A 25,747-nucleotide genomic window follows, 5' to 3' on the forward strand; every position below is an offset into this window, starting at 1 on the left:
GACACAATCAGATCAGGATCACAAATGTTTTGTCCTCCAAATCAAGCTAAAAAACCTCATTTAATCATTACAGCTCCTTCTTCTCTAGGACAACGCATTGCTTTGTCACCAGCAGCAGTGACTGTTTTGTCTCTAAACTGAGCTATTTCTAAAACATTCACAGGAAATTATGGCTGTAATTCAGTCAAACCATTGTTATTACTTGTCTATAGAGCTTCTTCACATTAACTTCCTTGCATTGGTATCCTAAGGAACAATTGTCATTCCCAGCTGCAGGCCTTACCAGTGTACTGAGCAACAGGTTCAATTTGTTGAAGAAAACAATCCTGCAGGTTCCCCACTTGGGCAAGTGTTCCTCCAGTTACCAGCTTCAGCTCATCTAGCGTATCCTGGACTCACAAGAAAAACAGAGCTAGCAATTCTGGTACAACAATAGAAAAAATGTGAAACATCAGACAAAGTAAATTAATTTTTTTACAGAGGTTGTCCATTTCCTAAGCATGCAGGACTCCTGCACTGTCCCCTTCAGGACCACCCATCACCATGTGAACTGTAATAAAATCCCTATTCTTTGCCTTGCATATGTTCACATAGTTCTGGTTTTATTTTTAACTTCTATTATTCCGATTCATATGATCTCACATACCAGGAAGTTCACATATTTTTATATCCGTGGCATATAAGAATGATTTTTTTGTTGTGGAACTGAATCTAGAGCAGACTTTTTTCCCCCCTCAAACACGTTTACATTCAAGTCAGGAATGTGGGCCCCTTAGTGGCTCTCCATACAAACAGGCTCATTTTCAAGCCTGCAATGAAACAAAGCAAGGGGGCAAGATGGATGCAGAATAACCTCTGGATCTTCTAATGCATATTTTGCATTAATTATGACAGAAGATGCCTGTGGAAGCAGCAGCTCTGAGTGCTGATGCAGAGGTGACAGGAAGCCATGTCAACCTCTGGCTGGCAGGCAGAGGAAGAAAAGCTATTGTAGTCAAACAGGCAGGGGTTGGACTCTCATACCACATGAATGTCCCACTGCTTTTGTCTTTTTAGTCCATGTGGCTTATCATGAAGAGGAAAGCCACATACACAGCCAAGGGTTGCTCACAGCAAACAGCTGTAAGAAGCTGATGAAGAGCTGCCCTTAACGCATCAGCTAAGTCCTTGCAAAAAGTCCATTCCCCAAGAAAAATCTAGACTGAAGCGAGGGAGGCAGGAAATTGTGTTTAAAATTAATAGTGTAACTACTACTGTGTTCAATGAAGGTAAGATTTCACCTGTTTGGCTCATAGGGAACTTATATTTACATTTATTTCACAAGTTAATACTCAAGTATTACTAAAGTATCATTGTACAGAGTTTGGCTGCTGTGAGGGCTGAGGTCTGGATTCAGTGATCCAGAGGATCTCTGGTGATCCCTCTTAGTGCTCAGCCTGCTCCCAGTTTTCCCACTTACCTGTGGCTTCTCCTGGAAAGTGTGCAACTCTACTGCCACCGACCTCTGAGACAGCACTGAAAATGCTCTTGGCAGGTCCTGAATGGCACCTACTTGCAGGCAGTCCACATACAACTCTATTGTGCTCGATCCCTGCTGCAGGCCACTCAGCCACAAGATGACAGCATGGGGTTTCCCATCAGCCAGCTGGGTGTTGCTAAAGATCACAGAATTCAGCCTCCCATCACTCTTCAGATAGCGCAGCACCACTAGTACAAAACACAGAGAAGGGCTATTAGAGGGCAGCAGATAACCCAAAACTGATCAGGGAAGATCCTGTGGAAATCTGCAATTGCTCTGGTGTTTTTCCATGTCAGCTTTTGTAAATGCATCCCATATGCAGATAAAAAGGGTAATAATGAATGGGATACTGATTCTCAGAACAGGATTACCAGGACTCTTGCATAACTCCCCATTTGTAAAGCATTGCTGCCTGCACAGCTTTTTCCACTGCTTCATCCAGGCCTCTCTAACTGGCTCAACCAACACCACCTCACAAGGCTTAACGCACCAAAACACAAGTGGCAAAGGGTATAGCACACAGCCTGCAGTCATCACTTGGCAGGTAGGTATCTGATAGACCTAGAAATACACTGTAGCAGAAATGCACAGCTAAAAAAAACAGTTTTAGTGATACGTATTGCATTCAGTAAAGCTATCTGACAGTGTATCCAAATGTATCATTAGAGAAACCAAAGGAAGTATGATTCAAAGCCAATAACCTGCATTTCTCTGTAACAAAAAGCAAGTAAAACCAAAACAGAATGCAGAAAAGACATACTCCACCCCTGAAGATGACTTAGCCCCTCTTAACCCTTTTTTAAGGCATTAGTGAATGACTTGATAATTCACACAACAAATTCTTGTTTTAAGAAGTAAAAAGCACCATCAAAAACCACAACAGCAGACAAACAAAAACTCTTACGCACTGCATAATAGTGAAAAAATGTCTCTTTCCTAAGGAAATTGGATGGCTGAGCTAGGATCTGCAAGCTAAATCTCTTAGACCAGCTAGCTAGTTCTCTCCACAAAATCTCCCCCTGGCTCTCCAAATGCATATCTGCAGAAGCAATGTAGACAGCATGTAAATATGCTACAATATCACACACCTTGTTTCAAGGATCCCACTAATCACTAGCCTTCACGTCCCTTATTTCCTCGTGATAACAGTTACATGCATTGAGGAGTGAAAATGCACAGATGCCGGGAGCCTAAACAGTTAAGTGCTGGCTCTTGTGAACATTTGTTTGAAGTTCACAGAGGACTGGTACTGTTGCATCAGGTGCGAGTTCCCAAATACTCTGAACTTCAAGAAACACAATAAGGTCAACTAGAAATTGTGGATATAGTGAAGGGGAAAACTCTTATTCGCTTCAGAGCTAATAAAACCTACTGAACTCATTCAGTTTCTATTCATTTAACAAATTATCTTCCCGTCTCTCCCCTATTAATGTATCCTCTTTGATGCTGTGATATCTCTGTTTGTTGGTGACCTTCTGAGTTACTGGGTAGATGTGAACGACCATTTTTCCAGTTGGAAACCATTTCCAACCATTCAGCCTATTGGTTGAAAGAATCCAGACTTATAGCAGCAGGAACAGGGCAGGGTATCTCTCCATCTTTAAAGTCTATGCCTCTGCTAAAGTCTCAGCAGCTGTGATTAATATCAGGAATGTTTTCACTGCTGTCTATGTCAAAACACTGCCAGAGCAGAGATTTCCGCAAAGGTGCATGAGGTCACCAGTAACTTGCTAAAAGGTAGTATTTCTTGGCTAACTCAAAGATCTGGCAAGACTTGAGTACACTGAAAGCATTTTACTTATGTGAGTATTGTGCACGCCTGGTCATATGAAAGCAAGGTCTTTGGATCTGGGCCCTGCATTCAGAATGACCAAACACAGCAGTAAGCTAGAGAAAGAAAGAGGAGATAGATGATGGCACGGCCCGGAATGGACCCTGCCAGAACGGTTTCAGGACAAAGCACATTCTGGCTTGGAAGAAGGATCAAGTATTCCTTCCTCAGCCAAAGCCAAACATCCATCTGGTGAACTAGAGTAGACTTTCAAAGAGAGATTTTTCTGAACCAACGCCTCCACCTCCTGAATAAGATTTAACCCATCCAATCCCCTGCATTATATGTTTGCTGCTAGGATATTCTGCACTGATGTCCATGAGAGTAAATGCTTCACCTGTATCGTTCAAGGAATAGATTTTCAGTGAAACTACTAATTCTGTCAGTAATATATACTGCTTCACAGGATTGTTAAATTACATCACTTTTATGCACTTACTGCTGTTTGTTCCATAAAGGAACCATTCAAAAAGGCTAAGAAACCCATGGATGCTATTTGCCTCCGAAAGTACGTTGGTGTAACCAAAACAAGTTGAGCAATTGCCCAGTAATTAATACCTGTGCTTTAAAAGCATTTAGGTGTTATGAATATTTTACTGTCAGGTATACCACAACAAGCCAGAACATGAGCAAACCATTTGGAACACAGCTCTCTGTCCTAGTAGATTTTCTCAATATATTGGACTCAGCTACCCAACTACCACATTTGCAGCAGCAAATTATCATAGCAGTGGTGAAGTCAAGAAGCAGCAATAATTTACATAAATCAACATTTTTTTACTGAACCTTAAACTTGCAGTGTATCCTGGATGTGGTCTAGAAAGCAATGAAAGCTCTCAATTTCTAAAAGTCTGGTGAAGTTCCTACTCTGACTCCTGCTTAACTAATTTCAATAAATGGAGAACACACACTTTAATTTGCCCAGAAGATCCTGTAAATGCTAGGAATGTTTGTCTTGCATAGTCACATCTAACCTCCAGGGTCAGCAGAAAAAGAACCTGCCTTTCATATGCATGAGGCAGCATGTGCGTGAGTCCCTCACATTCCTGAGTAATAAGAACCAGCGATTGTCCCAAGGGGGGGGGGGGGGGGGACGAGGACGACACGACCAAATTGACTCCTTTTTCCATACTCCACCTTTTTTCTCCTTTCTTAGCATTGCTCAGAGCAAGTGCCACAGCAGAGTGGAGGTACCAGCTGTCAGGTCAGTTTCCCCTGGCCAGCAGCAAGCAGCATCCCGTAAGAGTGTGGAGAGAAAAGGGGAGTGAGGGGTTATGTAACCAACACCTCTATTTTTTGAGGGGTGGGGTGGGGGGTCTCAGTGGTGACAGCATGCAGCAGGAATGACTCAAGCACAAAGGTTAATCACGCAGTTTTCAACATCCATCTGTGACACACCAGTAACTACGGATCCAACACTAGTTTTCCCCTACATACTCCAAACAACTCACCTTTATCCATCCGTCCCATTACGGTAAATTCGAAATACTTGCTGTTGTCAGCTGACGAATACAGGCCAAATATGGTGGCTGTGCTCTTTGGCTGCAGTTTGAATGTCAAGAGCAAGTACACTTCATTCAGCGTAGGATCACCAAGTGCCTGTTGCAAGAAGCTCATTACCACTCTCTTGTTGGAATATGGAAGAAGATCAAAAACTGAAAAATAAGGAAGTTTCAACTGCAATTTAATAATGACCAAAGAAGAATGTAGTCTGAAGCCACCCATGGGAGACTGTACACTCTTCACTATTTCCACACAGATACTTTAAAATGAACCCAAATTGTCCCACCCCCCCCAAAAAATATGAAATCAGAAATTAATAATATGATAATCTTTAAAGATCATCTAGTCCAACCCTCCGGCATTGGTAGGGACACCTTAAGGAACTTGAAGCAGTGAAAGATGTCCCTATCTATGGCAAGTGGGTTGGACCAGGTGATATTTAAAGGTCCCTTCCAATCAGAACTATTCCATAACTCTATCAAAATATCATATAGATTTTGTTGCAACTGATCATCTTTTAGAAATTTTTTTTTTAAGTTACTAACAGAAATACCAAGTCTTCAAATTGAAGTACTCAAAATATTTTCACTTAGATCTCTAAAATTTTTCACTTCTGAAGACGCACCTCAAAGGAAAGCTTTCTAACCTACTTCTGCTTTCATAAATTCAAGTGCTTGTGTCCACATTTCAATTAGACTCAGGATCCAGCATGAAAAATTTCAGACAGATTTCCAGACAGATAAGTGTACTTATCCTAAGAATCATGGCATTTGCAGAGCACCAATTAAAATGCTAAAAAGCCAGGTAAGCAATATGATGTTCCTAACCTCCTTCTCACTTCACTGGTTTCTCAGAAGATATATTATATGAATAAGACTCATCTTCCCCTTCTGGTACAAATAAAAAGAGAAAGACAGACCTGAAAAAAAAAATAACCCTGAAGGCACAGTGAAAGCTGTTTCAAATTTTGAACAATGCATCAGCAAAGAGCAAACATTATACTTGCATGTATGTGAGCTACCCCCTTTATGGCACTGAAACAACAAACTGGGCTTTTCCTCAATGTTCCTAAATTCATGATGTCTCCAAACTCAAAAAACTACCCCACTAGGCTTCCAGATAATCTCATATTTCAACTATTAAAGCAGTACATACATCATACCCTTCCAATAAAGTTTGATAAATGACGATGCACAAGTGTTATTTAAGTATAAGGGCATATTTAGCCATTGCATACCACTGCCAGTCCATAAGCCTACCATAGCAGGGTCATATTTTTCTCCCATATCAGCACAATGCTGTAGAGCTGCCACCAGAGAGAAGCCTTAACTCCAGGCAGACAGCAAAGGCACATGACAGCATGTTGCACATTACTTGATTCAAGTCCCTGGTTGTACCACTGCATTTAGTTTCTCAGGGCCAAAAAAAAGTGGACCTTTACATATGGGTCTTTTCTACCCAGCATGACCCCAAAGCTGACATTGCCGATTAAGGTGACAGGGCCATCCTACTGATCCAGTGCTCCCACACGCTACAAGCAGGAGGATACTGAAGAGCACTCAGAGGACAGTCACAGGGGCACACAGACCTATCCACAGCCACGTGGGAAACCCTGTTCCCTTACATTGGAGCCTGGGTTTGTGCTGCTTCCATTGTTCATTCTGGAGCATCTATTCATCTAGACACTCATGTCATTTCCAAAAAAGAAAAATTAAGAGATTTTTCCCTTCATCTCATGAAACCGTTCAAATACAGATCATTGCTTAAGTCTATACTTGTATTGGGTGCAAGGATTCCACAACTCCTCTGAGAGTTTTCAGCAGCCACACAAAAAGAATTAGGCCCTTGATTTGCATGCACTTATAATACAGCTAAGAAACACATATCTGAGACGGACCTGGTCAAAGGACTTCTCTTTCATTCAGTTCAGATTTACAGCACCCCAGGACAACCACTGCTCCCACTGAAACCAGTGATCCAGACAGCAGAAGCAAAAGGCTGGGTACCTAGCACATTTAGTGCACAGGGAGCAAAGCAATTGCTCAAGCAAGAGACTGAAATGTGACTCACTGCCCTGTACAGCAGCATTTTGCTGGTAATAATAATGCATAAAATACAGCTGTCTTCTCAGCTGGAGCACTGCAATACTGCACTTAAGTCTCTGACAGCAGAACATACAGCTGTACATTTTGTCCAGTCCTTCTAGGTCTATTGTCTGATTTTATATCAATTCCTGTAAGGCTAATTAATCTCTGCTAGAGTCAAACACTCAGAAATACAGGAGGAATACTATAAAAGTAATGACTAAACACTGGCAAACCTCTGTCTAACCTTACAGGAAACATTTCTTAAAAATTTTGGAATTTGCATATTTAAATGAATGCTCAAATTGGTTTGGCAGTTGTATTCTATAAAGCACACTGCCTCAACCAGATCCTTTGGCACCAGCTAGATCCTTCAGCACCATGTTTTCAAACCCTCTCTTTGGATATCTTTGCTGACCAGCATGTAGATACAATACATGACTGGATCCACCCTTTAGCATGGATTACACACATGCTAGCAAACAGTGGCTTGCAGAAGAGCAATCAGGTTATGAAAATTCATTTTACATCCTTAGTAGAGCTGGCAGAGAGAGACAGCTTTTAGAGCTTAGAGAGAAATTGCTTGTTTGGAAGGAGCAAGACAAAAAAGACCCACAAGGATTTCAGGTTTCAGAAGAATCTCCTACTTTTGTTCCTCTCCCCAGAAAGGCAGACTTGAAAACAAATGGATAGAAAAGGACTGCTGAAGCCGAAAAGCACAAGCAGCTGCTTTCAATCTGTGCAGTGAGAGTGAGGACCGGGGCATGTGTCCGAATGCGAGCATACATACCCACTGGGTCAAACCAAGCCCACTCATGGGACAGACCAGGAATTCTCTCCCCTCCCTGCTTTCTGTGGTTTTTAGAAGGGACCTGCTTACCCTCTTATAAAAATGCTAAGAAAGGGCCAGCTACACCTTGAGACAGTGCAAACCACTCTCTGGGGAAGGCTGGCTGTTCAGGTGGGAGCTAGAAGACACAACAGGAAACCCTAAGAGGAGGTGGTATGGGGAAGTGAAATTAGTGGCACAGAAAAGGATGTAGCTCAAAATAAAAAACAGTTTCTTTCCCTGAATTCTGCTGCTGTAACACACCGGCTTTTCGAGACCCTCCAAGGCTATTCTCCGGTCACAGCTAACCACAATAGCTGTAAATGTGTACACTGCTCCACTCCTGTTGGGCACTTTCAAGGTAATTAATGATGGCTTAGACACCTGCAGTGAAACCCTAGCCCCACTGCAGTAATTTCTGATTTACTGTAAGAAGGTGAAAACTTCATATGTTGAGAGTGGGGTATTTCACTGGCCACTGCCCTCAACAAGCTGGAAATCTGCCTCTATTTTTTAAAATATGGCAATACCCTACTTCTCTAATATGACAATTTGCTGAAATGTTTTTACATCAAGAAGAACTTCAATACAGGTTTTTGGAAATGTAGCTAAATTAATCTGATTTGCTGTCTTTTAGATCTGCTTCACTTAGCTAAAGAATAACCAATTAAAATGTCAAACATCAACCTGTGAGACAACAGATGGGATTAAAAATGCAGAGGAACCAGGAGCAGCTTTAAGGCTCCTGGAGCGGCACCAAGCAATCATCCCCTTGTACTGGGCACTGGTGAGGCTGCACCTTGAATAATGTGTTAGGTTTTGGGTCCCTCACTACAATAAAGACACTGAGGTGCTGGAGTGTGTCCAGAGAAGGGCAATGGAGCTGGTGAAGGGTCTGGAGCACAAGTGTTATGAAGAACAGCTGAGGGAACTGGGGCTGTTCAGCCTGGACAGGAGGACGCTCTGGGGGGACCTTATTGCTCCCTACAACTGCCTGACAGGAGGCTGTAGGCAGATGGGGGTCAGTCTCTTCTCCCAGGTAAGAAGCGACAAGAGGAAACAAGAGGAACAAGAGGAAACAGCCTCCAGTTGTGCCAGGGGAGGTTTAGATTGGATATTAGAAAAAATTTCTTTAATGAAGTGGTCAGGAATCGGATGGTTGAGTCACCATCCCTGGAGGTTAAAGGACATGTAGATGTGGCACTTCAGGACATGCTGAACTTGGCAGTGTTAGGTTAACGGTTGGACTTGATGATCTTAAGGGTCTTTTCCAACCTAAAAGATTCAATGACTCTAAATTACTCACTCTGTAATTAACTAACATAATTAACTGCACTCGTTAGCTGAGCTGGTTCCAGCCCCAAGCTGCTCCCGGAGAGCGGCACCGCTCACTCTATGCATGCTCTAAAGCGGCTCCGGACACTGTGGGAACAGCGCCCAAGTAACGCTGCATTCACAAGGTACGCGTTTTCCTATGAACTTCACGAAGTACAGTTTTCCCAACGAGTTTTCTTTCACAGCGTAGCAATTCACTTCTCATTTACGAGAGCCTGCAACTGCACAAGCGCTCCGCAGACGCCCAGCACACCTACCCGCGCCCCCGTGAAGCCGGACCGCCCCTCGCCTACTGCAGCGGGGACGGCGCGGCTGCCACCGCCACCTCCGCCGGCCCCCGCCGCCAGCCCGGCGGGGCACAGCACGGCTGCGGGCGGCCGCGGGGCCGGGGCTGCCCGACGGCGGGGCGGCTGGGGGGCGCCCCCCGCACCCCGCCCGCTTCGCTCCCCTCGCACCTGCGGAGCGGGCGACCCCGCGGCCCGCCCCCCGCCAGCACACGGTCCCCGGCCGAGGGGACGGGGCGCTGCGCACCCAAAGCCGTCTCGAATGAAGGAGGGGAAAGGCCGGCTGGCTAAGCCAAGGGAAGCGGGGGCGGCGGGGGTCCTTACCTCGGGGGGCGGGCGGCGCGGCACGGCCCGGGCACAGCTGCAGGGCGAGCGGCAGGAGCAACAGGGCGGCGCGGCGCTCGCACCCCATGGCGGCTGCGGGTAGGCAGCGGCTGAGCGGCGGCGGACAGCGCGCCGCTCCGCTCCGAGTCCCGCCGTTTAACGGGGTGGCCCCGGGACCGGGGAGGGACGGCGGCAGGCGCAGGCCATTGGCCGGGGCTGCCCCGGGCCCTGGGGGCGGGGGGCCGCGGCGGGGGGCGGCCGGGCCGCGGGGTGGGCCAGGCGGGACCGACCCGTCGGGCCCGCGCCGGGAGCCGTGGGCGGGGGTCGCAGCAGAGCCGGGGACCTTGCCGAGGTCCAGCAAAATCAACACCTGCCGGGATTCCGGCAGGGGGGTCTTGCCCTCTGAGGAGCTCTGGATTGAATGGCATTGAGTTCTAGAGGTATGGGGATTCTCTGGTGTCTAGGCTTGCCCTTGGTAGGAATTTAGCTCGTCCACTTCTAACTGAAGAGTGTCACCAAAAGGGGTTGTGCAGGTTGCAGACTGGGCCAAACTGGGTTTCTAGAAGACACTGACTGGCAAAGTGAGGAACGTAGCATCTGCTCCTCAATTTCATTGAGAGAGCTCAGGAGCATTGGGAGAGCTCAAACTGACCGGATTGAGGCTACTGAAAAAGTCTTAAAAACCCTCAAACCTGATGACTTAACCAAAGTCAGTTTTTAAAAAAACTTCTGCTTTCAACTACCACGATTTCCAGTATTGTGTGTGCCACCAGGATGTCATTATCCCATTGTTTCTCTTCCAGAAACTTCTTGTTTCTACATTGCTAGTGTTAAGAAAGCACAGGAGAAAGGGAGCTAGCGAGCAAGCCCCTTTGGGGCTAAGCAGCTGTGCAAGCAGTTTCATCCATGCCCATGTCAAACCACCCATCAGGTAGCAACCCCCTGCCCCTGCCCCCCCCCCCCCCCCCCCCCCCCTTTCTGGCTCACAAGGGAAGGGGTCTCCCACTGGACCCTGTGGCAGCAGAAGAGCTGCAAGGTGCTTCTTCCACTCAGGAGTTGACAGCACGTGGTGGGCTTTCCAACCTGCTGCATGGCCCTCTGTCCTGTGCCCCTCTGTGTGCCTCAGCCCTGCAGACTAACCTCTGTCACATCAGAAGAAAGCCAGGAAGCTGTGGTGGGCCCCTCACAGCTTGCTACCCAGTTGGAATAGCTGGAGCTGTCTGATACTATTTACATCATAAAAAGAAGGGCAACAATAACAGGGAAATTTTATGTTAAGTGTGAAAAGTAGTATGGATTAATATTCAGTCACATCAGGTTTGGCATATACAGCTAACAAGCACCACAGAGAGCAGCCCCAGGGGGCCTCTTTGTGTGCGAGGCAAGACACAGCACCCTACAGAGCACACTGCAAAGGAGCACGCTGCAAAGCGTCTGCCCAAGCCGCTCTGCCACCCCACAGAGCGCGGCCATGGGCTCCTCTCCAATCCCGGAGCAGTGGGCTTTTCAAATACCCTCAGCTAGCCTGCATGCACGTGCCCTTTAGTCGCCCTCCCCAGGTGGTATATCCCCTGTAACGCACCCTACTTCCTTGCTTATTCAGGTGCTCATTTCTTCCTCTGCCCACCACCAGGCTGGAGGCTGCTACCCCTTATGCAATGTGTCCCAGCACAGTGCTGCTCCTCCTCCTCGCCCCACTGCTCTTCTGTATACATCTCCCTACAATAAGAAATGCCTCAGCCTCACTCCCACCATCTTTGCCCTTGCAGTGGAAGTGACAGGGTGTCATGGTGTCAGTGGGCTGGCAGATAGCTACACAGCGGAGTGAGAAAAACAGAGAAGCAGAACAGAGTGCTATGAAGCAGGGAGAAAGAGGGAGGCTGAATGGGGGTAGGGGTAGGGCAGGAGGCAAGTATATGGAGCAAAAGAAGGAAGGACTTACAGTGCCACAAGCTCCCTAGAAAGGAGTCTGAGTCCAGAACTCATCCCCAGCCTAAACAATGGAGGTAGCACAGGTGCAGCAGAGGCTAATATGTGGACCTACAGCAGCACTGATGCTGCTCTGATATCTGTTAAGGAGAAGCCCTCATCACCAAAGAGCATTCTTTGAAAACACAGGCCTAAATGCCTGGCACAAAACCATCATGAAGGTCTGCAAAATCATCACAATGCCGTATTAAAGTATTTAGTGACTATAGCAGACGGAAAAAAAAAAAGGGATAAAATTACAGTAAAGTTTTGCTTTCATGTAAGGGAACATCAATTATTAGCAACCATTTATTATGCAATTTATTTGAGTTTATCAAAACATACAGAAAGTTTTCTTGAAAAAATTTATTCTTTCAAAAGTATTATTAGATAGTTTAAGTTACCATTTTTCATTTGATTCAACTACAGAGGATTCACTTGCACTGATGCCAATTGACTCTGTGGGAAGAGGATCTTGTTTGTAGCACTTGTGGCACTACTACTTGTTAGTTAGATTTGTGAGGGCCGTATCCTGTTCTTGCTCTTACATCTGCTTATTTTCCATGCTTATTCACCAAGAATGCACATGGAAGAAGTATTTGGCAGACAGAGTATGCTGCACAATACAATCTAGCAGGGAAGCAATTCACAGTGTACATAAACAGAAGCTTAAGTCCATGTTTAGATGAACTTAGCCAGAACACATAAAGGTCACTACAGTTTTTCCAGTTTTCGTTTCTATGCTGAGTTTTATTATTGGAGTATATTACAGACTGAAGGGGATTTTGTGCTCAAGCTCAACCTTCTTTAAGGGATTTTCACAAAGTATAATGTTTATCTGCTGTCTGGAAGGGGCTATTTGACCTTTGAATCATAATTTTCAATAACAACAATGGAATACCAGCTATTACCTTTTCACTTTTGTGTATTCTCTGAAGTACAAACTCCACCTTAATTTACTGGAAGTTAATGTCTTGGGTAAGAAACTTGGTTATTGGGCATTGTGTTTTCAAGAAACTTTTCATAAAGCCAATAACATTTTGTAAGGAAGTTTCTTACAGAAATATATGAGTGTAATATTTTTATATAGAATCTGCAAGTAAACCTCAACCATTAAAATATGTATCCTGCTGACTTTACACAAATCAATACAATTCTAAGCATATAGAATACAGAGAAGCTGGCAACATTACAGATTTTGCTTTACAGAACTGTCTGTGACTTGTTCAAATGCCAAGTAATGGGGTAGGGGAAGTAGCAAGGAATCTCTGCTGCTCAATTCAGCTTTCATATTTTGGTCCTAATATGCATCAGGAGACTCACTGTTTTTATGTAATTATAAGGATGATTAAAAATCGGGATTCATGGGCAATTAAGATATAGGAGTCTTAATGCAAGGGAAATACTGGCTTTAAACCACGTCCTTCTGTATTTACTTTGACACTTCCGGCTTTGAACCTGCCACATTCTCCTAAAAATTTTGTAAAACATAAAGTTTCAAACACAAGATTCGGAAGAAGTTTTGCTTTTCAGAAACAGAAATTGAAGTCCCACTTTTTCAAGTCAAGGCATATATCCATTCTCAGTGCACCTATTTACTTTTCATTTACACTAATAGGAATTCCACTCAGGCACCCAAGGGGAAAAAGTTCCTGAAGAGCTTTTGGATGGGGGAGGAAAGATGCAGATGGCCTTTTTTCCATCTTTGCTCTGGACTCACAACAGCAGAAAGATCAACTGGGCCCTAAGGCATTGCAAAGAAAGTTTACTCTCCTATTTACCTCCTAAGCCTTCTTGCAGCCTGCCTTAGGAAAAGCCATAAGCTGGCTCATCCTTCTCACAGAAAGCGATGTTTGGGACCACAGCTGTTAGGAGCCACCCTTGCCTCCGCACATCTCAATGAGCAGGTCAAAGTGAAGGACGTCGACAGACTGGCTGTAGGTTAGCTGTTCCCAGTATGGAGGAAGAGAAGAAAGGTGTCCTTAAGAACATGTACCTTAAATACCTTCTCACAGGCAGAAATGTAATGCAGCCATTTAAAAAAACCCAAATAAACAACAAAATAAAACACAAAAAACTCCTATGCAAACTTTGCCAGTTGTTCATTTTTCTGAGAAGTATGAATACGTGCTGCTTCTCCCATGCTCCTTCTAAACAGAGCAGAACGATCTCAGATCAGTGTCATAGGTTTTTATTGTGACACTTTCTGCCACAAATTTCATGGAGACCTTAAAGTGGGGATGGTGGGGGCGGGGGCAGGAACGGGACGGGACAGATGAAGCTTTCCTCATCCCTTTGCGCATGGAGGACCTGAGTAAGGGTGGTCAGTGCAGGGTTTTTTTGAAGTCAGCGTGTGATATTTTTGCCTTGTGTGGGAAGGATGGAAACATTTTACTTGACATAGTACTTAGGCGTGCAGTGGCATGTCTGCACGAACACTGAAATGAAACGGCTGACAACTCAATGCCTTTAAAAATCCACAGTAAAAAAACCCCAACCGCTGAATAGGCTGTTATTATAACCTGGACAAAACCGGTACCATATGATCAGAGTTCCTTATTTTTAAGGACAAATTGCCGACGACTGAGCCTCACGTTTGGTCGAAAGCCGCATTTTATTCTCCTGTCGAAAGTCACGGCTGGGAGCAGGGTGCAGCGAGGCGTTACGCTGCCGTGTGCCACGAGCAAAGCGGCGGCGCCTCAGGCCGGGCGGCGTTTCCTCACGGGGCGGCAGCTCCGGGCCGCGACGGCCCTTCCCCAGCCCGCGGCCCTCCGGCCTCGGCGCCGGTGCCCGGGGCAGGGCCCGCCCCCGCGCCGGTGCCCTCAGGCGCGCACGCCCCCGCCGCCTTCTGCCTCCCCGCGGCCCGGCCGGGGGCGCTCGGGCGCCGCCGTGCGAGGGACAGCGGCGCCGCGCTTCCCGGGCCGGCGCGGGCGGCGGACAAGATGGCAGCCCCCATGGAGCTGAGCTGCTGGGGAGGCGATTGGGGACTGCCGTCCCTGCACCCGGAGTCGCTAACCGTCATGGTAACGGCCGGCGGCCACCGCCGCCCCGGGAGGGAGGGAGGAAGGGACGGCGGGACGGCGCCCCGGGGCTTGCTTGCGCGGCTGGCCGCGGGCTCTTCCCCCTGCAGGCGAGGCGCCGCCGCCGCAGGGCGCACCCGCCCTCGCCGCCCCGAGGCCGGGCTGTGCAGGACGAGGGGCCGGCCGCAGCCGCCGCGCTGGGCCGGGCGAGGGGGGCCGCGGCGGCGGGGCCCGCGGCGCGGCCTGGCGGGGCGGGGCGGCCCCCGGCGCTTGCCCCCGAGGGAGCCGCCTCGCCGCGGGCCGCTGCCTCCGTCCCCGCGGGGCCGGGCCCGGCTGCGGCCCTGCCCGAGGGCGTCGCGCCTTCCCGGAGCTGCCTGGCCGCGGCCTGAGCGGGCGGCGCTGCCCGGGAGCGCAGCAGGGCACCAGAGAGCGACTGAAGGCCAACGCGCGGTAGGCGCGTTTGCTTTTAGTCCATCTTCAGTGCCCGCAGCTGCTTGAAACTTCTAAAAGTGCCGTCTTCCACTTATGCAGCGGCTGGATTTGTTTCCCCACAATCTTTATTGCAGGCTTACGCAAAATTTTCTGGTGCTCCCCTGACAGTGAATACTATAAATAACTCTTGGAGAGCTCCGAAAGGTACCATCGTTGCGGTTTTTGTTCTTTTAATCATAGCCACGTTATAAATTAAGGTTCCAGTTTCTGCATTTTTCCTGGGTTTGCTTTGGTTTTATGTCCATGAGTGTAACCAGCCCAATGAAGGCTACCTGCTTTCACAGTACATCAGGGAATGACTGTACAGGATTAAGTGTGATGAATTTGTGGGAGTAAAATAATGGAGGGCATAAATAAGGTGTCTCAAAAGATACTTCATTTAAATGTGTATGGCTGAAGCAGCAGAGAGTTGACAAAGCACTGGTGCCAATACAGACCTCGTTTCTGTCAGGCAGTCTTAAAGTGATGGCCTAGTGAAAATAAATCTAAGTGTTTCGCACTCGGAAAAGGTGACTAACAGCTTAGTTGCCAGAGAAGTTGAAACTAACGTATCACAGAGGACTGCTTCATGTTGGATACTTCTGCTTATTCTTACTTGTTTGCTTGGCATTTAAGTTACTGTCTTGGTGTGTTCCCGAGAGGTAAAATCACTGCATTGTTAAAGTACTCTGTCATTGACACATACACATCGTCAGCTTAGGCATTACTGTATCCATGCAGAAGTTGCACCTTTGACTCTTTATTTTTCAGTCTATTGTTTTCTGTTAGCAGAAAGTACCAAAACTAGCAGGGTGTACTTGCCAAAAGTTCCCTGACTTGTTATAGCCAAAATACATTAAATCCATTAAAAAAAAAAAAAAGAATAAATTTGAAATAGTAAGTGTTGCTGATAATCGATACTTTAATCGTATTTAGCAGCACAATCATGTTAGGCAGAAGTGACATACTTGGTGCTGGAAAAGTTGATGGTTATGCAGTGGTAGCTTGGGCAGTGGTTGTAGCAAGGCTAGGGGAAACAGGTGGTTAAAATGGATTTAGAGGGGAAGGGCTGGGAAAAATTAGAGTACAAGAAAGGAGAGGCCCTGAGGTGAATGGGTTGGGAGGGCAGTTGGACTGGATTGGAATTTTTTTCTTAAGATGAACATGGGAAATCCAGACAAATAGGCTGGTTCTCGAAGTATCAGATATCTAGCAGAAAACGTTGCCTTCAGTCTGATTTGATGTGGGCCTGATTCTATGTATTGCTGTCAGTGAAGGCCACAATACACTAAACATATTTGTGAGTGTAGTGGAACTCCACTGCTATGTGAAGCTTATTTTATGTGTATATGTTTAGGAAGATCAGAGCATGCTATGGAGAAAAGGGAAAGTGGATGCAGTGACTGATTGCTTTCTAGTTATGTTAGTTTTCATTCATATAAATTGTTGACTTTATTATTTATGCCTTCTAGGAGATGTACCAGTCCTGATATCAGAAGACATTGTTATTTCTCAGCCAGCAAAAATACTAAACTTCTTAAGAAAACAGGTGGGGCTCTTTCAGAAGATTGGTTTTCTCTGCCTTGTAGTGACTCAGCATGTCCCCATATACATTGATACAGGCTTCTGAAAATCTGGAACTCAGTTCAGACCCGGTGTTTCCCTGTTTTTCATGTATGCCAGAGAATTGCAGAATGGTGGGTAACAGATTACTGTTTGAAAATTTGATTGTTAGTTATGTGGAAGATTTAAAAATAGGCACAAGAAAACTGTTCATTGAAAAGGACAACTAACTGGTCTTAATTGAGCAGTTTTTCACTGAGCACCTTTGCTTGTAATTATAACACTTTTAACATCATTATGTTAAAATTGTTACGGCTTTGGAGACCTAGGATATCAGTGTTTGGGAAGTCTGTGGTTTTATCTGCTTTAATAGGTAACTGTCTCCAAGTGCTCTTTTTTGAAGGATAATACATACAGTGTTTTTAACATATGCAGGTTTTCTGTAGCTTGTAGCATAAAAATGTCTGCAAGCATTTCTTGGTGCTCGTCATATTACTGCATAGTCAACTCTTGCTTGTCTTTTGCAGATCTCTTTAATGTTTTATTTACAAAGAATAAAAATGTCTAGTGAAACATGGCATCATCATCTTTTATTTCTAAGATGGTCCTCCAGCCCACTATTCTGCTTTTACATTAGAAATTCAGTTCCTGCCTAATCAAGAAGGTTTATTGAAACTTTGAATCTTTAGGGGGAGAAAAACAGGATCTTACAACTGTGCACTTGAGATGGGATTTTAGACAGTTGTTTTAAATTTCAGAAGTTTCATAATGTTGGTGAAGAAAAACCCTCTTTGAGTTAAAGTATAACAATAATACGCTTGTTTTTCAGATGTTTAAGGGTCAGCACTGAGCCTTTGTTTCTAAATTAATGAAGTGAATCTCCTCTGCCCCCCAAAAAAGGATACCTTAAAAGGATCCTGTGTCAGAATTAAAAGCTCAGTCAGCTGTAACTGCATTAATTTAGGTAGCTGTACATTTGGTCTCTTATGTTGTTAGCATCCAGTTTCTGAGCTTTTAGAATGGTTATTAAAAGCAAAAAGTGGGATGGCTTGCCTTTTTTAATGCTTACAGCAGCTTAAATGCCAGATGCTTCTTCAAAAATAAAGATGGGGACTTGCCAGGGGTTTGCTACATCCCCAAGTACTGAAAAATTGCCACTGTATCTCTGGACACTTGCTTGGAAAGCAATGGGAAGAAAACATGAGTTATTTTGAAAATACGAGGACCCAAAAATCTAGGAATGGGAAGGTGGAAAAAGAGAGATGCAAGGAGGTTTGACATGGCTGGACTGAAGAAGTAAAGAAATTCTAGTGAGCATGTGCTTTCTGTCCTAAAAAGTGTTGTTACAGTACTAACCTGATAGCTGTTTAGTTTGAAGCAACTTTAGGTTGCGTTGGTGATCTTTCTGGAAAGTTCTGTGGAACACTGTTTGTAGTATGTTGTCATGTTTTGGTTTTTGTTTGTTGTTTTTTTTTTTAATTCATAGAAATATAATGCTGATTATGAATTGTCTGCAAAACAAGGAGCTGATACACTGGCATATATTGCACTACTTGAAGAGAAGCTGCTTCCTGCTCTGGTAAATACTGAGAAATACTTCACAATGGTCAGAATTTTTGGAAGGGAATGCTACAAGAGGTGCCCAGCATGAGAGACATTGAAGTCTGTCAGCTGTAGTCCTGGCTGGAATGTATTGGCTTTGTTAGTGCAATTTTGGAAATACTGCCTAGCAGCTTTTGAAAAGGAAAGAAGTGCGTGTTTGTGAGGTGTGAAGTAATAGTAATGAATTTATGAAACACATTTTAAAAGGGCACCTGTGAATGTTGGGTTTTTTAATCCTTTTTTAGGAAACAGTATCCTGAAAAAGCTTATTGTAGCTGGTTTTTTGTTTCATTTGACTCTTTTGAAAAAGCTTTGAGTAAGATGTGCTATGTCTGATGTGTGGTGCGCAACTGTGGAAGCCTTTTGAACTGTTCATTTAGAACTTTTGAGAAATTAAGATATCCATCAGTAGTTTCATTTTTCAGTTCTAAGTAGCACAAGGCCGCAAGCCCTCACCAGTTTAGTCTAAGTACGTTAGAGGTATAAAAATCCCCAGACATTGGATCTGCTAAATGACTTTGCCTTCAGTTTGCACAGGAAAAAGTACTCAGATGAGATGGTATCATAGGCTAGCTGACTATCATAGGTCAGCTTCAGCTGACCCCCTAGGTTTCAAATTCATTATTTCATCGTATCTTTTATTTGAAGATTGATATAAACCAAAATAGAAAAATTCTAGAGAGTTCAACCTGATCCTGTAAGTCTGCCACTTTTTTGTCATATATTTTCTATGTACGGTGTGTGTGTATGAGTGTGTGTATGTATATACATATATAAACATGAGCATGTATATAATTTTAGGCACATGTGTATGGGTCTATGTATTATCTTTCTTGGTTTTCTTTGGGTGGAAGGTAGCTGTTACCTTAATTATACACTCCTACTGTCAAAGGGTTAGTATAATCCTTTATGGAGCCTGATTGCCTTAAATTACAGTAATTCCTGGTGCTTCTGCTTCTCTGACGGAGATCATACGCATCAAACTTTTAAGAGATACATGCTATTCTTACTTAAATTCCAGTCATATTTTCCCTTGTGTTGATACAGCTGCACACTTTTTGGGTTGAGGCTGAAAATTACTGCAGTGTGACAAAGCCATGGTTTGCTTCAAGGATTGCCTTCCCACTGAGTTTGTATCTGCCTGGAAGGATGTCCAGGGAAGCGCTGAACAGGATCTTGCTGACCAGAGGAGGGCCTCCACTCTACAGTCTCACTGAAGTAGAAGCACAGGTGTGTGTTCTGTAGTAAAGAATTTGTAAGTTGATGCTGTTGAAGGCAAGAACTGAAACAGCCTAGCACACTGTCAGACAATGAACAATGCTGTGCTACTAGCTTTGCTACACCTAGGGCTCTCAGACAGTCTTGTGTCTTATCAGATATACAGGGATGCCAAGGAGTGCCTAAATCTCCTGTCGAAGAGATTGGGAACATCTCAGTTTTTCTTTGGGGATACGTGAGTGTGACTTCTTTTTATTTTTTTTTTTAATGACTGATAAAACAGATGCCACATGACTCTGTGAACACTTTACACTTAATTTTAAATTTTTTTCTAACCTGCCAGAGCAGGTTAAAAGTGCTGCACAGTAGTTTCATGTCTCACACTTGTGCTTTTCAGATAAATCTGAATGAGCAAACAGGGCACAAATGAGATCTTTAGACTAAGGCAATGTGATGTCTTCCTTACGTTGTGTTTTCCACAGACAAGTGGATGCTGCCCACAGCTGCTAAGAAAATGTGGGGTGCCTGATGAATTAGTGTAGCGCTAGAGAATGCTTTTCTAGCCAGTGAATGTCACCTCCTGTGCTCATACGTAGAAGAAATGCTTTAAGCCTGAGGTGTTACCACTACCTTCATGGGAGGAGGATGTTGGTCCAGGAATACTCCTCTTCCTGTGGTATGTGCACAGAGCAGGAAGCAGGTACTGCCAACAGCAAAGCACCCACAGGGCTTAAAAAGGATGATCTGTTTCTTCAGCCACTGAAGTTGGACCACTTCATGAGAGAGGAGCCTGGTCCCCTGGTATACAGCTTGGCTTTTGTGGTGTCAGAAATGTGTTTCAGAGTGGCTTGTTTGTCAGTGTACATGACAGCATGGCTGCCTTTGAATGCTGAAGTTACTGTTTCAGCTTGCCAGCATGTCTCTTGTTCAGAGGCATTGAAATCAATCTGTACAAAGCATTTACCAGATTGATATGAAAAGATAGAATACCAGAAGAGCTGACTGTCTGCTGTCCTGAGTTATGTTTGACATATACAGAAAATGGTTTAGTTGTAGAGGTCTTAACGTCTTACCTCAGTCGCTTTTGTTTTGTCACTCTTTTCAGTCCTACCACCTTGGATGCCTTTGTGTTTGGTTTCCTTGCACCAATTTATAAAGTGTGCTTCCCCAGAGTACAATTACAAGAGCATTTGAAGCAGCTTCCCAATCTGTGTCGATTCTGTGATGATATTTTGACTTGCTACTTCAGGTTAACTGTCTTAGGTAAGCTGTGTTTCTTTTCCCCTTTTTGTCATGTGTAGTCTTGTTTGAATTAGGACTCCAGGATTCCACCTGTGAACCAAGGCAGAATTGGATTTTACATAGTTTATGCTAGAGCTTCTGTGGGGAAATGAGGTAGAGAAACTTCCAGAGTTGTGCAGAAGGGACTGAAAATTAAAAGCAAGGGTTAATACTCAGTTTTAAACTTTGTCAGGCATTGGCAAAATGCACCTGTATCTGTGCTATGGCTCATGCTTAGTACTTGTGGTTTTTTCACATGGAATGGCTTTTCCACTTAAATTCTTCTTCAGATAAAAATAGCGCATGAACTTTTTCTCCAATGTGGGTTTATTTTTTAAGGGTTTCAAAGCTTTTGTAAATACCTTTTCACTCTTCATCTTTCTGCCTTCACTCTCCAGGCCATTCTCCGGCTGGACAGGATACAGCAGATGCTAATCTGCAGAAACTCACACAGCTTGTAAATAAAGAATCCAACTTGATTGAAAAGGTTACTTTTGCTTCAGTCTCTAATTTTCCTGCTTCGTTGTGGTTACTTGTTCACAGATATTCTTGCATGTCAACTGCAACTGTACAATGGACACTTTAATTGCTTTTTTCTAGAGAGTTACTTTGTGTAAGAGGCAGGAAGAATATGTCGTTTGAAAGGAATAATTAATGAAGCCTTGTACTTTAAAAGTATTTTTATTACAATCCAAAGAACATTGTCTTGCAAGCACACATATCAACAAAAGAAGGGTGTCTTTCTGCAAGTGTACATTTCAGCAAAAGAGGAGGCAAATGTTTTGATCAAAACTCGGAAATGGTCTTGCAAGTTAAGACTGATTGCCAGCTCTCCTTGTTCCCAGCTGAATGCTGTAGTCCCTAACCTACAGTCACACTTTGTCCTGCTTGTTCTACATCTAGCTTTTATTTCTTTGTATTTTTTTGTTTCTAAAGCACTCATTCAGCACCTATCAACCTGTGTGAAAAACACTTGGGGAGAATTAGTCTTCTGATGCAGACAGAGGACTTTTAACCTGAAGGTTGGAAGGCATTTCTTCCTGAAAAAAAGATCAGTGTATGAAATAGATCATTGACTATGATCAGCTTTTGTAGCATTATGTATTGATTGTATCTCCTCTTTGTGGTTTTGAAGGGTGGCTGTGGAAGTTTTAAAGAATGGGTTACACATATATTTGTCAGGCATGATTTAGGTAAAGCTGGTCCTACCTTGAGGAAATGGGATGGACTAGACAGCCTCTGGAGAGGCTGTAGTAGTAGTAACTAGACTCTTTGATAGCACATTATGCACAGAGTATTAGATTGATTTGCTATGAAAATATAAAATATTTATATTCAGAGCTTAATTTTAACCTGTCTTTGAAAAGGGCTTACAAGTTCTTTATTAAATACTTTTTGAAATCTGTAACTATCCTGAATTCACCCAGTGCCTCCAGAACATTCTTAATTTGAAAAAGGTTTGTTCTTGCAAGTTGCTGAATGAACATGCAAAAGCATCCATTGATGTTAGCAGTTTGACTTCTTATATGCTTTCTAGCAGCATTTGGCTATTATACCAAATTGAAACTTTGACCTCTTAGAAGAAGGTCCAGTGTTGCTTTCTTTAGCAATCTTGGTGAAACGATTGAGGAGTAGCACATCTGTTTGCCCTGGGTTTGACGTAACATATGCTAATGGAATGAATAGCAGCTCTAACACAAGCATGTATTTAGGAGTGGAAAAAGTGTTCAGGAGTGGAAAGGAACCAAAGTATCAGTTTTGGCTGGGACTGAAATAACAGGGTAAAAAATACTGCCCCCCCTGCCCCCCCCCTTCCCCAAACCACCACAAATCAGCATTAATGATGGCAGCCTTGACAGATAGACTAATTGTATAATCTATATTCTACTGTTTGCCAGATTCGGCTCTCATTATTTCTCTGCAGATGGACGACAACCTTCGTAAGAGTCCTCAGCACCCCCCTCGAAAGCTAACAACACTCAAGCTTGCTGCAGGTGGCGAAGAAAGCAGTCCATTGAATCGTTTGTCACCTTGACAGCTTTTGTTGCTCGTACACATGTGTTTGCCTTCAACTGTTCTGAGTGCCACAGTAAATTTTTTCACATGAATGTTGTTTTGCAAGGGGAGAAGCTGCTAATGAATACAAGTAGGGAAGAAATTTAGCTTTACAATCTACTATATACTTGTTCTTTTAGGAAATTGCATAGTTCAGGCTGACCACACATGAAGCTGAGGCTAAATTAAACAAGAGGCTTTTTTCTGCAGTTGTTAAAGTGATTTTATATAGCATATTTTGCCTTTAGCCTAGCAGAAATGTTGACCAAAAGTTAAAATTCCACTTATGGAATGCTCACCATTATTTTATTTTGTGGCTTTTGATTTTGCTGTAATCATGTTACAACATGTGAGTGGGTGTGCTCTTGTGTCTGTCTGAAAATTACAAAGTCCAGTTGCAAAATTGGTGAAAAGACTAGGAAAAGAATGAAATGTTGCCCTTCCTTGATACCCAATAGGCTTTGCTGCCGTTCAGTGAGACCTGGACAGGCCAGAGAATTGGGCAGAGAGGAACCTGATGAAGTTCAGCAGAGGCAAGTGTAGGGTCCTGCACCTGGGGAGGGACAACCCCACGCACCAGCACAGGCTGGGGCTGACCTGCTGGAAGGCAGCTCTGCGGAGAAGGGCCTGGGAGTGCTGGAGCACAGCAAGGTGCCCATGAGCCAGCAGTGTGCCCTGTGGCCCAGGCGGCCAGTGGGATCCTGGGGGGATCAGGAGGAGCGTGGCCAGCAGGTCGAGGGAGGTGATCCTCCCCTCTGCTCTGCCCTGGTGAGGCCGGTGGTGGGCTTCCCAGTTGAAGAGAGACAGGGAACTACTGGAGAGGGTCCAGCAAGGGCTACAGAGATGGTGAGGGGGCTGGAGCATCTCCCCTTATGAGGAAAGGCTGGGGGAGTTGGGCCTGTTTAGCCTGGAGAAAATTGGATCTTTCCAAATATCTTAAGGGTGAGTGTCAAGAGGCTGGGGCCAGGCTTTTTTCAGCAGAGCCCAGCAACAGGACAAGGGGCAGCGGGCACAAACTGCAACACAGGAAGTTCCATCTAAATATAAGGAAGAACTTCTTTACTGTGAGGGTGACCGAGCACTGGAACAGGCTGCCCAGAGAGGTTGCAGAGCATCCTTCTCTGGAGACATTCAAAATCTGCCTGGATGCGATTCTGTGCAACCCACTCTAGGAGAACTACTTTAGCAGCTGGTTGGACTAGATAATCTCCAGAGTCCCATCCGACGTTGACAATTCTGTGATTCATGGCAGCTGAGGAATGAAAAGCAATGAGAAGAAGTTAAAACTTTTTTAAAATTTTACTTCTATTAACACTTTTTGGTTTTGTGTTTTAAGGCTGTATTTTTGAAAACTTGTGTTGTACTTCAAGGAGGGTTGTTGAAAAGTGTGTGTGCTGTGGGGAGTACAATGATGTACCATACTGACATTTAACATGTACTTGGTATGAGTCCTGTGTTAAACAGGCTGAACCTGTGCACAGGACAGTATCACATGCCATGAAACCGTTAAGTCAAAATCACAAAAGGCTGGTCGTGAGATGGAGAGGTTTGATGAGCTCCTGTCAGGACAAGAGACTTGACTAACAAACGTACTGTGGCTCTGGATTTAAAGGAACCGATTAGGGGGCTTATAAGAAAGCTGATGTAGGCTTTGGAATTTGTCACAGATGTCTCGTAATAGTTTTGTCTTATTTTTTATAAACACTAGAGTTCATTAAAAAACTTAAATAAAGAACATCCGTATTTTTGTTGTTTGACAGTCTAGTTCAAGAGTTCTTTTATCTCCGCTAACTGTAACACATTACAGCACATATTTCTTCTGTTTAATTAAGGTACTTATGTCTCATTAAGTTTTCTCTAGCAGCAGCCTTGCTAGTTCTAGAGACTATTCCATTACAGGAGAGATGCCATAATTCTTTACTGGCAATGTACTGGCAGGTGCTTCATGAGTGGGTGTGAAGAGAATGAGTCAAAGGATATTGGCCAAAATGGCAGCACTTGGGATAGAGCTATCAGAGTTCTGTATGTATGGGATGACTGTTATGTTTTTTAAATTTTTCAGGCCAAATTGAAATAGTTTTTCAGCTTCCCTTCAGCTACTAGTCATGTTTGAGATATTTATAGATAAATTATTTCGTATTTATAAAGACAATTATGTGCATACTGTACAAAAAAGATACATTCAGGCTTGATATATAAGGAATGTAGTGTCTTTAGCATTTCTTAATTATAATTGAAATTTTGCATTTCTAATGAGTACTTTAAAATAATGTTTAAGCTTCATGCTTTTACCAGAGTATTTGTTTCAGTGATTTGAAATTAATCTAGCTCATACTCTTGGTAATTGTGTAAACCAACAGTCAACTACATGTAAAAGTAAGTCAAACATTTTAAAATTTTTATTGACTGTATCTTGACAAGGTTTAAATGAGATAGTGTCACATGACTTCTCAAAGTTTTTAATTCATAAACACAGCTATGGAGAATATGCCTTAGTTTGTTGCTTTTGTGAAAATGTACACTCAGTCTTTCAAATCTCTTTGTAAAAAGGTGGTTGTTGCAAGATTAAAATTTTGGATTTTTAGTGGAGTTTTGGTAGTGTTTTTTATGGAAGTTATGTCAGGTTTTTTGAACATTTTTCTTTTTCTTTGTGAAAATGTTTATTTTGGCCATAAAAAAGAAAAAAAAAATGGCTGATTGCTAGAACAAGAAACTGGAACAACTTAGCCTACCCATGAGGTCAGATTTTAAATTCTAGTCACAGCTCTTCAGTATTAATCCTTTCTTTCACCACAACTGCTTTTGGGAAGGAGGGAGTGGGGAAGCACAGGTTTTCTAATCTTAATAGACACGAGCCTTG

At 44.0% G+C, this 25,747-nt stretch overlaps 2 protein-coding genes across 7 annotated transcripts in view; one reads left to right on the forward strand and one right to left on the reverse strand.

Moving 5' to 3' along the window:
• THBS4 (thrombospondin 4) overlaps window positions 1-10,642 on the reverse strand; it is a 47,081-nt gene extending 36,439 nt beyond the window's left edge. The window contains exons 1-4 of the mRNA XM_080370856.1: window positions 9,710-10,642; window positions 4,802-5,005; window positions 1,460-1,707; window positions 284-389 (exon numbers count right to left, since the gene is read on the reverse strand). Of these exons, the coding sequence (XP_080226982.1) occupies window positions 284-389; window positions 1,460-1,707; window positions 4,802-5,005; window positions 9,710-9,797 (646 nt within the window). The 5' untranslated portion in view covers window positions 9,798-10,642. The remainder of the gene's footprint in view (window positions 1-283; window positions 390-1,459; window positions 1,708-4,801; window positions 5,006-9,709) is intronic.
• Window positions 10,643-14,497: 3,855 nt separating this feature from the next.
• Window positions 14,498-25,476, forward strand: MTX3 (metaxin 3). 6 transcript variants are annotated; one of them, XR_013924692.1, is made up of 9 exons: window positions 14,498-14,700; window positions 15,264-15,333; window positions 16,641-16,717; window positions 18,218-18,310; window positions 19,381-19,563; window positions 19,710-19,786; window positions 20,657-20,814; window positions 21,231-22,613; window positions 22,731-22,869. XR_013924692.1 is itself a non-coding variant. In XM_080370892.1 (9 exons), the coding sequence occupies exons 1-9, from the start codon at window positions 14,620-14,622 to the stop codon at window positions 22,803-22,805; spliced, it is 903 nt and encodes a 300-aa protein (XP_080227018.1). In that variant the 5' UTR covers window positions 14,499-14,619; the 3' UTR covers window positions 22,806-25,476. The 6 variants fall into 6 exon arrangements, 5 of the variants coding, with proteins under 5 accessions (XP_080227018.1, XP_080227017.1, XP_080227019.1 ...); XM_080370892.1 differs by having other exon boundaries at window positions 14,499-14,700; window positions 21,231-21,319; window positions 22,731-25,476; XM_080370891.1 differs by having other exon boundaries at window positions 14,501-14,700; window positions 21,231-21,319; window positions 22,757-25,476.
• The last annotated feature ends 271 nt before the right edge of the window (window positions 25,477-25,747 follow it).

The sequence above is a fragment of the Falco punctatus genome (assembly GCF_963210335.1).
Source record: "Falco punctatus genome assembly, chromosome: Z".
NCBI classification, from domain to species: domain Eukaryota; kingdom Metazoa; phylum Chordata; class Aves; order Falconiformes; family Falconidae; genus Falco; species Falco punctatus.